Source organism: Mugil cephalus, chromosome 5, assembly GCF_022458985.1.
Source record: "Mugil cephalus isolate CIBA_MC_2020 chromosome 5, CIBA_Mcephalus_1.1, whole genome shotgun sequence".
Classification (NCBI taxonomy): domain Eukaryota; kingdom Metazoa; phylum Chordata; class Actinopteri; order Mugiliformes; family Mugilidae; genus Mugil; species Mugil cephalus.
Window position 1 is genome coordinate 14,717,830 of NC_061774.1, and position 13,054 is coordinate 14,730,883.

Consider the following 13,054-nt stretch of genomic DNA (forward strand, 5'->3'; position numbering starts at 1 on the left):
TCAAGTAGCAGTCTGTCAGTGCCTTTCGCCTGAGTCAAGTACATTGGCTAGAACAGTAGACATGATGAAAACGACTGAACAATACGCTTCTTTCCCAATTTTAGTCTAAACACAAAGATCAGACATTGTGGATGTAAACGGAGGAAATTTTGTATTAGTCAGTAGGGAGTCATGATATCAAGAGTTCATGTAAATGCAGTGTGTTGTGTGCAGCTGTTGGTTTCTGTTCAATCTTGTCTCAGTGCTTCATGCTTCAATGTCTAACCTCACCAGGGCAAGGCTGGACGGGATGGATACCCGGTAAATTTGATTTTTAATTATCCTGTCACTCTTTGATTCACTCATCATGTATCTGCTCTCACCTCTGCTGTTTATCTGTGTCCCTTTCATGCAGCTTTTTTTTGCCCTATCCCTTTTTTTCTATTTCATCTTTGAATACTAATCATTACATGTTCCATGACCTATCTCCTCACGTGATTTCTAGCTCTGATCAACCATTAATAATATATCCTGCTCCATGTGACTCAAATATTAAGACACAAGCAGACTGAGACTTCAGTCTTAAACATTAGAACTTACTGATTCAAGGTAGAAAACTGTGAAAATAACCATAAGTAGTGCGCAAATATTGCAACCATAAATCGCAGTAGACATAAATTAACAGTTGCATAAAAGACTCCATCAGTAAACATAAGCCGCAGGAGTTTAAGTCATCCATCCACAAGGCACAAATCATGGGCTCAGTGTTTAAATAATACCACTGACTAATGAATGTAAAGCAGGTTGCAGATTTCAACCACTGAGGGTTTTCGCCAGAGGTCCAGTTCTCATGCAATCCAAAGATTTGGCGGCCTCTAGTGGTCACTTACTCCCTCAGCTTTCTCCGCAACGGGCTGAGGGGAAACAGCTCACGGGCCTGTTGATGATCTGTGGTTTAGCCATCATCAGTTTCTCATGTAATACAGAAACACCCTCAATTAACCCGAGAGTCGATGCTGTGTGAGCCACAGGATTTATGAGAACTGTGTGTATGCAGGTCGGTGGAGTTTGCGTGTGCTACCGTACACGCGCTGTGACACACTGTCCTGGTCGCCACAGCGACCCACAGCAGTCACCTGATGCTGTGTCCTGTTGGTGGTGTCTCGCGCTGGCCTCACTTGGGATTTTTGGGGCCGGCTGGGGCTCACTCCCAGGCAGATTCCCATGCAGTCTGCCTGGCACTGCACAGCCCCGCTGACGGGAAATGCCTGCTGCTAATTACACACAGGTGGAGGGAGTGCACAGATAAGTGTGTGCACATTTGTGTTTGTTAGCCGGCGACTCAATACATCTCTGTCGCTGTTCTCAGCAGAGTTTTACCTAACAAATGATGTGATGTTGCAAAGTTGTATAATCGTGTTAATCCTCGTCACTCTGGTTAACATAGTGAAATTAATCCTTAATAGTTCTATAATTGCATAGCGTAAGCAGCAGGACCATATACACAGACCCTACTCAACTCAGGCTTTATTTATAAAGCATGTTTAAGACGACGGCAGTCGATCAAGGTGCTGTACAGCAGAGGGCACAGGATATGTACAAAGAGAAGTAAAAAAGCTAAATAGATTGCAATAAAAACAATAAAAACGACAACATTAACACCATAGCTGACGTGCACATTCCCAGAAATGTAACTAAGTGCTGCGGCGATGAAGACCACAACAAGTGTGTTTCAGTTTTAGTGTTTCCAGCTGTTTCTCCATCTCTGCAATTTTCAAATTGATTGTTTTGGACCAAAAAAAGATAGAGATCCAAACATTGGTGCCATTGTAGCAGGAAGTAGAAACAAAAATGAACCCTAAAAAAACACAGTGCCAACTAGTGTTTCGGTGGTGGTGTTACAGCACGAGCCGCACAAAAGACTCACAGTGGCGTCGGCTCTAAATGAGCCTTAAGGGTAAGAGGCAGCTTATGTGCGTATACGACTGAAGTAGCTATAGACATACGAAGTTATTCAGTGAAACAACAACAGATTAATTATACTGGCAGTTAACATATACCACAGATCAGTTCATTTAGCTGCAGCTGGGGCTATCGAGTTTCAAACACCGGGGCTTGGAAAGGGCCGTTCTTCCTGTTGGGTAGCAGTGTTTGTGTATCTGCGTCCATGGGCGCAGATGTGTGCGGACTCCATCCAGACACCCACAGTTTTTGTTACAAAGGCCAGAGCTGTGGAGTTGGTCAGAGGTCCGTGTGTGAACGTGAACGTGAGCGTTTCGCGTGTTTTCACACCGGGCCGTGTGGATCAACGCGAAGCGAGTCAGCTGAGCACCGCGGCGCTAACTGCGTCGTGCCAGAAACCTGTGCCAGTTATTCCATTTTTTTGTTCTTTCTTTCTTTCTCCATTGTTAAAACCAACAGCCGTCCAGTGCCTTTTCTTCTTTTCTTGTGCTCTCCCATCATCAGATACTGCCCTTATTGGGGCCTCTCTGACCGTACACATTACTGTATTATTCAACAGAATCTACGTAACAGTCCAAAGTACTTTGCATCTAAGAAAGTACTTTACCTAAGTACTATTTCAAGGCATGTTTACTTTACTTAATTTACTAGTATTTTACTAGATTTTCTCCAGTATAAATTCCAGTATGATTCAGAGGCAAATAATTACTAGTTACCTGTCTATGTACATCACGTTCATGTTTGATAACTTTAGATAGATGTTTTATTCACCCCAAATCTGTAAAATCTGTATGTGACAGATACCACTCTGTACATTATTTCTCTTTCCTTTTGTATTCACTTATAATTATAAATCTTATGAATATTGTATATATAGTACATTGTTTGGGATGAATAAAGCATCTACCAATCTGTCTATAATTTTGCTGACCAATAAACTAAATTTTTTCCTGGAAGACTTTTTGGTGTATCACTGTTGTTAAATGGGTTGTATATATGTAACCCATTTATTTGTGTACACATAGTAGCAAGCTTGGATTAGGTGCCTTACTCTCGGGCACTTCAGGTGTGAATGTGAAGGGGATCTGACCCTGCAGTCCCAGGCCCACTTCTCTAACCACTAGCCGATGACTGATAATTTGAATATGAAAAATGCATGAATTCTGTGCATGTCGGAGTCCGTCTAGTGTGTTACTGCAGCCTGAAACATCTCACCTCCTCTTCCACCACTAAACAGTTGTATATATGTGAATGCATGTGTGCATGAGCTGCACCTCATTCAAGTGGCGTGCACATGTTGAGTTCAGACTAATGCATGCAGCAGTCCCCTCCCAGTGAATCAGTAATGTGATAAACAGTGTTAATGAAATGTGGTCTCTGCGTATCTCAAGCATGACACTGCGTCGTGTGTGTGTGCGTGCGCGCGTGTTTGTGCGCGCAGATGTATGTTTTCTCTCCCCGTGTAACCCCCTGTCACTTCTTCCTCTCATTAATCACAGTCGAGCGAGGTTTCAGAAAGGAGCCTTCCCGCTGTCAAACAGTCGGAGTCGGACGGACTGACAGATCAGTGCAAACACACACCTACTCTCGCTCGCTCTCATTCGTATGCGCAGTCATCAGTGCGCCCAGCCGCGAGCGTGTTTACATGTCAGTGCCCGTCTGTGACAGGCGGCGGACCTCGCTCGGCACAAAATTGGCCAAGGCCTCCATTGTTCTGCTGAGGACAGATTAAATCCAGACAGTCACCCAACAACATGTCAGTAATTTTCTGTCCCAAACACACAGCACTCTGGTATGCTTTATAGTGCTCTTTGGTTCTGCATGCAGCCACTATCTTTTTTAAAAAAGGGAAAATGTCATGTATCACAACTTACGCACATGTAGAACTAAGACTGAGTTTTGAAAGTAACTTTAGGGACCAAAAGATTTTCAAGGAGGGGGTTTTGGGAGGAAAACCATCGCATCCAAGAATGCAACGTAGGCAACAAGTAACAAAAGACAGGGAAGAGTTCTCACACTCTCCCCGTCTCCCTTCACTTTGACATCGCAAAATTAAGTCGACAGTGGCTAATGTGCGCAACGCATTACCATGTGTTCCTAGCCGAGCTGTCTGCTGTGATGTGCAGACACCAGCGTTTCATGCTGCATCCTCAACAATTACACCCTACTGGATAATTACCAGTCTGCGCCGTGGGGAGTACAATAAAGACAGTAAAGGCTCCCCTCGCCCCCTTTTTCACTGGGATAAAGGGACGCGCACAAGCACAATGCATAAATAAACACGCACATTTCCACAGGCGCGAGCGCAGCCATGTGCATGTCCTGCAGGCCGAGGCATTTTCCAGAAATGTGTTTAAAAGCCTTCTAATTGCCGGGTGTGGGAATCAAAACGTTTTGTTCATCTGCTGAGGGGCACTGCAGGACTAAATAGCACGGGTGATACGCGCACGAAGAACCGCACTCGCATAAAGTGGCATTATTTCATTTTCTCCCACATTTACTTGAGGTTTCGGCCATAATCTCAGGCCTATTTTCTCACTTTTCTCCATCAATCTCTCAGTTTTTCCTATCCTCTGTTGTTCTCCGTCCTCCCTCCTTCTCTTTATTCTGCAGCCTGATCTGTTTGTGGTGTGAGATGAAGAGGTTTTAGTGGCGGCCCCTCACCCCAGCCCACCAAACCCCGACTCTATTGTTTTTTTAGTTCAGCCCTTCTATTTTGTTTGAATTCCAGCTCTTTTGTTGAGCCCTGCAGCCTGGTATTTTTTATAGTACAGCTGTACAAAAAAAAAAAAAAAAGATTATATTGATGGCCACATATCAAAAATCCAAATCCTTTGGCTTCTATACTTCATATTTTGATATATATAACAATAATCCCTGCTAGCTTTTGAGTAGAACTCATATATTTCAAAGTATATTATTATCAGTCATACAGTTTCCTGGACAGCTGCATTGTTGTTTGAAATATTGCTCCTGGTAGCAGTTATTCATTCCACGATGGATACCAGTGAGTAAATATTTTATACCTTATACTACTTCCCAATGTCAGATTTCAGACTTTACAGACAGGGTTTCATTGCTGAGAATAAACCTTTCACAGACGACTCCTAAAAGAAAAGAAACACACAGCAAATGTACCCACAGTTCACAGGCCACTGTGTCGCTTATTAGAGGCCATAAATCCGTCTCTTTTGGCTCCGGGTTCAGACTCTGCAGCAACCGATGCACTCACAGCGTTCACCTCGTCTGCTCATCCTGACGAGTCTTGAAGGAGCCGGGCTCTGGTAAACGCTCCCAGATGCAGAGATATCCCCACATGCGCGCACGCACGCACACACAGAGACACACACGTACAGTGTGGACTAGAGTCAACCAACGCAGACATCGGGAGACGTGGACCCAGGGAGCAGAAATGAAACTCAATGGGACGTTTGTAGGCTCGTTCAGATGTCTGCATTTGTGCGTGACGTGATGAACACAGCGTGCCGCGCTTAATGGAGCGGCGAAACTGCAACCTGTCTCGTACCGTATGGCACGCGCCGAAGTGAATTAGGAGCTTTACATCTTTAGTCTTCACACTCCTCTCAACTGTAGACAGTCATGGTGAAATTATTGCCGTCCGATTGGTCCCAGGTATTCGTTCCACCCCGTCTCAACCACCTACCTCTGATTTCAATCGAAAATACACAGTGAGCCTCAAAGAGTCCTTTTTATAAGACTCTTTAACGGACCGCTGCTCTTTTGATGAGACCACTTACGTTTCTTGACGACGGTATACAGCTGCGAGGCTGAAGCAGAGCAACAAATGAGAGCAGCTTCACACCATGTCCCTTCTCCTCCGTGTCTGTGCACACTGTCCATCCTTCAAAGAAGGCAGTGACGACACCGTGGTAGGTTCTCGCCGCAGGACCTCGGGCCGGATTGCACCACTGGGACTGTTAAAGCAAGAGATGAGGAGAAAAGCCAAAATTGTGAAAGCTATTCAAGGCTGGAGATGACAACTGTTAGTGACGGTTTGCAGTCTGAAAAAAGCCACCAGGACTGTACAGGGTTGAGCAACTTCAGGACTCAAGGGATCCTGTTAAAACTGTTAGCTTAACATCAAGTACGGCAGTTAAGGAGGAAGTCAACATAAGCCTTCGCCACATATATCACATTTAAGTGTTTCCGGAAAGTTTGATCCGAGAGCCAGCCGTTCCTTTATGTCTAAGTGGGGATCTAAAGGTTTGCATCTTTGAACTGAGTGCCTCTTAGCAGAGGAGGGTCAATAGCCGCTCGCCTGTTTGCACCGGGGTAAACAAAGTGGACGACTCCAACTGCTATTTCAGCACTTGACGTTTAATAGGAACTTACTTTTAGCAGCCTGTTGAATTATCTCATCCCCACTAACGCATACACACAGTAGATGTGCGGTCGCATGGCAGATTTAACAGATGCAGCCATCAAGTCGGATGCTAAACCCCAAATACAAAGAAACCGCAGCGACATGGAAAGTCCTCAATATCTGACACGCACACAAACAAATGGTGCAGGATAAATATATATATATATATAAAAAAAAACTTTCTAACCCTTTCAACTTTTTCATTCAGCTGTTCCTCTCTGCTTTTTTACAAATGCTAACGCAAATGCTTTTTGCTGTCTTTGCTTCAAATGTTTGTCAGCTCCTTTCAAAGCTCGGATGATTTACATTGCTCTGTGAGAGATAATCGAGGCAAGACCCGGCCGTAATGAAATACTAATAAGTCGCAGCTGCTTTAGGATGTTCCAGAGAGGGAAGGTTGTCTTGCCAGTGGATTCGAAGGAAACAGCGTCTTCGCAGCATCTTAATTCGATTCTTGAGCCTCATCAGTAGATTCATCTGAAGCCAGGCTTTAAAGGAGCAGTTTTATATTTTTTCGGATAAAAGGCTTGTATGGCGCTTTCGTGCTGAGCGTTTGATGAGGAGATTGATGCCACTCTCATGTCTGTACATTTAATGTGACGTTAGTGACATGAGAATGTTAGCGTGGCCGTATTAAAGGCTGGAAACAATGGAAACCGCTAGCACTGGTTGGGGCGAAGGGTAATAATAATCAGCGCAAAAAGGATGTGTGAAAATGACAAATTAGGCTTTCATAAATTACTGTCGCCACAGATTTGTTGTTGAATCTTCCTGGCTCTACATACACATAAAAGCTTTATATACCATAACTCTGATAATATAAGCGAATTTCCCAGTAATGCTGCCCACATAATAAATTATCATCTCTCATCGCTACATTTCTTGCTATTAATGATTTATTTTTATTTGCCTTCAAACAGGGTCCGCTCGGCATGGATGGAAAACCGGTGAGTATTCTCGTGCTCATATTTCTAAAAAAATGTCCTTTAAAGTGTCCGACATTGATTTAATGTTCTTTTGTTGCTTCCTCCTCTCAGGGTTTACCAGGTCTCAAGGGAAGCCAGGTACACCATCACACACTGCTGCTGCCTTGCTGTCTTGATTTGGTTTTCTCATAGCACGTATCAATTACGACGCAGCAGCCCCTGTTTAAAGTTTTCAAACTCTGAGTCCAGGTGGGCATTTGGCCCGTGAGACAGGTGATGGTTTGCTATATTTCATCAATCATTTTTACTGTCCCTATGGGACCGTTGCAAGTGAGTAAAAACCCCATGGTAGTCGTCTTGTTCCTCTTAAGTCATTCCAGGGCTCACGGCCGTTGGGGAGCCATGGCTCAACCGAATTGAGTTCTGAAAGCCCCTTTGCGTTCCCATCTATCAACCTTCCCCCCCGAAGCCCTGTAGCGCCCCAGGCACACCCAGGTGTAGCGTGGAAACAGGCGAAGCAGAGCGAATGGGTTACACATCAATGAGAAAAGCGAGGGAGAGAATGGAGTTTATAACCTCCTACAGAGGCTCTTTAAAAAGTCATTAACGGACCCTCCGCCCCTCCCTCAGCCCATCTCTGTGGCCGCTGTGCCCGCGGGAGGGACTAGTCATCTACTGAAATGTAAACCTCACAGCATAATGAGAGCTGTTTGAACAGTTTCTCTCCAAACACCATTAAACCGTTGCTTCCTGGTAAAAGAAAACCTCAAGCTGGTCCTGTCCTTTAATAGGACTCTCCTCATCACCGAAGATCTGCCGTAAAACCACAGCAGGTGTGACGGTGTCAAACACGACGGATCAAGGGAGGATGAAAACCGGATGATCAAGGGAAAGCGAATGATTGATTCGCGAGCGGGCTCAAAAGATTTGGGTTAATCAAACTCGCGTCGTACGGCCAATTACCATCAAGCAGCCTGTTGCCGTGGACGCAGATTTCATGCATTGATTTGAGGTTTTTTTAATGGACCGCACAAAATATGTAGGATTTATTGATCGTATTCCATGTTTTTGCAAACTGTTCCCACTCATTTCCTGCACACAAATGTGGAGATCAACTCGCATAAGAAACACATCCATATAAATGAACCTATAAATCATGTTAATCCAGACAAGATTAAGATGACAGGATGACATGGAACTGTTAGATGCACTGGTTTATATTTGCTCCTGGCTTTTTAACCAAAGTCTTTTTTTACTCTTTTTTTAATCGAATTTGAACTAAAGTCTTGGATGCACATAGCACAGAGTCTGCGTAGGTTCATAAATGCTGAAATTACGTAAGCAGGCAACCAACGCGATAAATACCCTCCTAAATATCCAGTCGTACTATCTGTACACTGCCACTTGCATTGAACCAACGAGTCATTCTCTCTGGACTGGAGGAGTGAGCAGCGAGTGAAGGAGATGCTGCTGCTGTTTCCTGTCATCATGTGGTCAGTCGTTCAGCATTGTTCTCCTGAACATAATTAGAGCTCTGGTTGAGACGAGTTGGCTGCCACGGGGTGAAATAGTGAAACAGGCTACATATTAGAGAGGGGCATGCCAGATTCCAAAAAAAAAAAAAAAAAAGGCATAGAAGTAGTTGAAAGACGAGTGGATGAGCGGATAGAGAATAGAAACATGAAGAACATAAATGGTGCCTGAGCTAAAAGAGGCAAGATCTGCCCACTTTTCTGAGATCAGACCGTGGCTGGGGGCAGGTTTCCACGTCCTCTTTTTTTTTTTTTTTCTGTATGTTGCAGTCACAGACAGCCTGTAGTCAGATCGCGGTTTGCGGTGTCTCCACATTTGGCGTCCTTGTGCCACTCGTCAGCAGTGGACAGACCGAGACAGGCAGACACAAAGATGTAACAGCGACCACTCCAGCAGGGATTAGCTCATCTGCAGGCCTGGTGCTTATAAGCGGCCGACGAGAAGCGAGGCCGGGCATCAATCTCTCACACACAGTATAGAGAGTCTGTGTTTGGAAGCCCGTGTTTTCAATTGTACCATTCCTCATCTCAAGAGTTTCTCTTTGACATAATGACTGGTGGAGGAACGGAGGAACATTTTGCCCTTTCGGTTTTATCGCTCCAGTTTTCACCTCTCAAAGTGAAATCTTAAAAGGCAAGCTTGAGTCATATGGTCCTCTTATTTTGAAATATGCTGAGAAGACATGAGATTGAGCAATCTCAATGACATAACTGTATTAAGTCGTTGCCTTAAAGTTTGATTGAATGCTTCTTTCTCAAGTCCAGTTTCATTGTTCTGTGATATATATGTTGCTCCTATGATAGCTGATTTATCTTCACCAACTGTCTCTCATTACCTCCTCTATCTCCTCCCTCCACCAGGGACCAGCCGGACCCAAAGGAGAAAAGGTATGCTTCAATGTGGATTTCAACATCCTCCGCTAGACACGTCATCCCACTGAATTGATATACGTCTCGCATTAATTTATAGGTGGACACCTTCGGGACGACAAGTTCGAGCACACTTGCGCACGCCACTCCTATGTTCGCGTTCCCTCAAACGGGCCATAGATTACACGTAGCCCATGTGGGAGCTCGTATGTCTCGGCACATTCTCACGTCAAGGCACTAAGCAGGTTTACAGGCCTTCCGCAAAGCTCGATGATAGCCAGATGTTTTTCCGCTCTGTGAACCTCTGCCCAGCTTAAGATGTCAGCGACCGTAAGAGGTGCAACCGCTGGCAGGGGAGGCTCGACATGTGGTCTTTTGTGTCCGCGCTGACGGGCAACTCTTGGCGCGCGCGTGGACGTTTTCACACTTGAGCGAAAATCGGGCAGATAAGCCCGACCGCAATGCCAACACAATTGCAGTAAACAGCATCGTTCTGAGCAGAATTCTGCCTGATTAGTCTGACGGTTTGGAAAATTGACTCCCTCCCAGTCTGTGAGCTCCAAATTTTCATCGGAGAATCCTTAGCGTGTGCCCTTCCAGTTTTACTTTACTGATCTTGGCCTGTCCAATTATCCCATTTATGGCTAAGCGAAAGATTTAAACTGCAAAAGTCAACATCCTGACATTCTGCTTCAGGGAGCGATAACCTTTGAGTCACTTCCTTCCCATAAACAAATATTCATTTTTTTAACCTGTCTGTCACAGCTTCTGTTCAGTAGCTGCTAAATGTGACCATTCCTGCGTACGTACACAGTTTTAATAACGGTTGACATTTGTTATCTTCCTGTTTTTCTCTCAGGGTGACCAAGGAGACACTGGGCCAAGGGTGAGTCATGCTTTCTGTCTTCATCTGAGAAGCTAAAGAAGATGTTTTTGGCTGTTACATGCACGTTTTAGAAGTGGACACGGGAGAAAGGATGTATTTTAATCGCGTTTTATTCTCCAAACAGTTTAAAAATCTTCCTTCCAGTATTTGTTCTTTCTCGATTGTCGGTGTCCTTCTTTCTTTCTTTAGGTCAATCGTTTTCCTTTGAGTCTTCTTAAGGAAAGGAGTTTTATTTGAAATGTGATGTAAACAAAATCAGTTCGGCTTCAAAGTACAATAACCTAGGACCCAGAGACATATCATTGCAGGTTTTAATTTCACGTGTTATATTAAAAGAATGAAAAGTTAAACAGCACGTCCACCATAGGGTTAAAGGTCATGCTATGATCCAGTGGTAAAATGAAAATCACACATGACAACACTCTTAGAAGCTACTGCACTCTGCCAAGAAATAATATGGCACATACCGTATATCCTATTAAAACCACAACACGTCATTTTTAAATTCCATTTTTTGCTCGGATGAAACGAATGAGATGAGCGTGTTGACTTGTGAGTCCAGATTTTGTCACAAGTGGCTTAATACCTCCATTCATTCGCTCACAGACACACAAATGCAACCATGCTTCTGTTGAACATCTGCTGTTATGCGGTAAAAATCGGTGCACCTTGATTCAGAAGTACCTTGTGTGCGTTTCAAAGAGAAGGGAAAAGGGCCAGACAGAGTAACATACCATCCCAAATTACAAATCAAAGTCCAGGAAGACAGAAATTTACATTCTTTGGCGTGTTTATAGCATCTGAAAACTACTCATCAGTTCCTTGTTATCACACTAGGGGAACAATGTGGGCATACGTGGAGAGAAGCATGAACAATGAAATCCCGGTTTTCGGTTGTGCACACAGCCTTCAACGTATAAATGCATATTCTCCAATATAATAATCCAAAAGAAAAGTGAGTTTACTCTGTGCGGCTTCACCAGCAGACTATGTTGTTGCACCGGCAACTTAGTCACGCTCCTGTGATGAGGTTTAAGTTGCCCACATCTCCAAAGCCAGAGAATAGAAAATGATGTTATTAAAGATGCTGGAAATACTTAAACCTCAGCATCAAAACTCAATGGTTGGGACAGTGTGCCAAAGCTGCCATCGAGTCTCACCAAAACGATGGTTTTGTTACAGGGAAAAATAGCTCTGCATCTGGTCCATGTTGTCAGTGGTGTCTTTTCATACAATATCATTCCACCCGCCATGAGATCTGTGTAATTATCTCCTGTTTCATTCAGTGTGGTTTTGAAAATAAAGCCCCCTGTGCTTTACATGGTGACTGGCCCGGATTCTTAAAAGGAGTCACATTCCCCATGAATCCTGCATGTTTTTTTGTAGCTTTATTATGTTTAGAATAGAATATGACTTCAGGTCACTTCTGAAAATAAAAGTTCAAATAAAAGCGTGGACGGACTACTGAGAGAATGGCTAGGGTTTAACCCCAAACATCCAAACCTCTGTCATTTACACATTTTATCTTTTTTTTTTAAACCATGAATAATGTTTTTAAAAATATTTTCTCATTTGATGGGAAGTTAATGGGTAGTTTTAAGCTATTTTTTTAAGCAAAGAAGCCTCTAGCCTTTCAATTCTCATATGTTTGTCAAGCATTTTGCACATACATTTCACAATTAAACCACTAAGAAATAATATTGTTAAAACAAATATTTGTCGCAACCCTAGATTCTGCATTGCAAATTGATTTTTTTCTGCAGCAGGTTGTGTGTTGTTGATTATGGTTTGGCTCTCATGTCAATTAGTCACACGGGGGCATTAATTATTTCCCCTTTAAATTTTACAAACTAAAATGCTGCGGGTCCAAATGTGCAAAAGCTAAAGAGTCCCTGATGTTTCTTTTCTAACCATACACAGAGTTCTCAATGAACCCATTTGATTGTCTTAATTCATAATATTTCTGTTTGCTATCCACATAAGGGGGCTATAAATACTTGTGCTTGACATGTAAATTTAATTTCCCTTTTGGCAGTGGCCTGTTTTATGAGTTCCAAACTCTCACTGTGAGCCACTTGAACTTTCAAAATACTCACGCAAAACACATTTGTGAAACTACAGATCCTGACAGGCTTGAGACATTTCTAAGCAACTTTTCTTCATTATCACCACCATATTTTTACCTAAGCAGATTACATGATATGGTATAATAATTACAGAGAAGATGTGTAGTCATACATCTTCTTAAGAGCTGGACCATGACAATATTGGCACGTACAAGTGTTGGAATGAAGCCGCTATTGTTTTATAGCAAAGCGCAAATGGAGTGTAAATTTGACAGGCCTGCCCAGTGGAACAATATTTATGATGCGGTTCAGAAACATTACAGGAATTCCTGATTCCTATCAAGCCCTAAGCCATTTGATTTCCGTGCTTATCCTTTTAGAATTTGAGGTAATAGCTTGAGCAAGAACTAAATCTTTTTGGCATTCTGCGTTGCATAGTTCTTCCGAAC

At 43.4% G+C, this 13,054-nt stretch overlaps 1 protein-coding gene across 12 annotated transcripts in view; it reads left to right on the forward strand.

Moving 5' to 3' along the window:
• col23a1a (collagen type XXIII alpha 1 chain a) overlaps positions 1-13,054 on the forward strand; it is a 116,134-nt gene that overhangs the window by 88,324 nt on the left and 14,756 nt on the right. For 9 of the 12 annotated variants that reach the window (XM_047584954.1, XM_047584960.1, XM_047584963.1 and 6 more), the window contains exons 5-9: positions 274-300; positions 7,246-7,272; positions 7,363-7,389; positions 9,645-9,671; positions 10,513-10,539. In XM_047584954.1, the coding sequence (XP_047440910.1) occupies positions 274-300; positions 7,246-7,272; positions 7,363-7,389; positions 9,645-9,671; positions 10,513-10,539 (135 nt within the window). The remainder of the gene's footprint in view (positions 1-273; positions 301-7,245; positions 7,273-7,362; positions 7,390-9,644; positions 9,672-10,512; positions 10,540-13,054) is intronic. The other 3 variants (XM_047584958.1, XM_047584959.1, XM_047584964.1) reach the window with 1 other exon arrangement.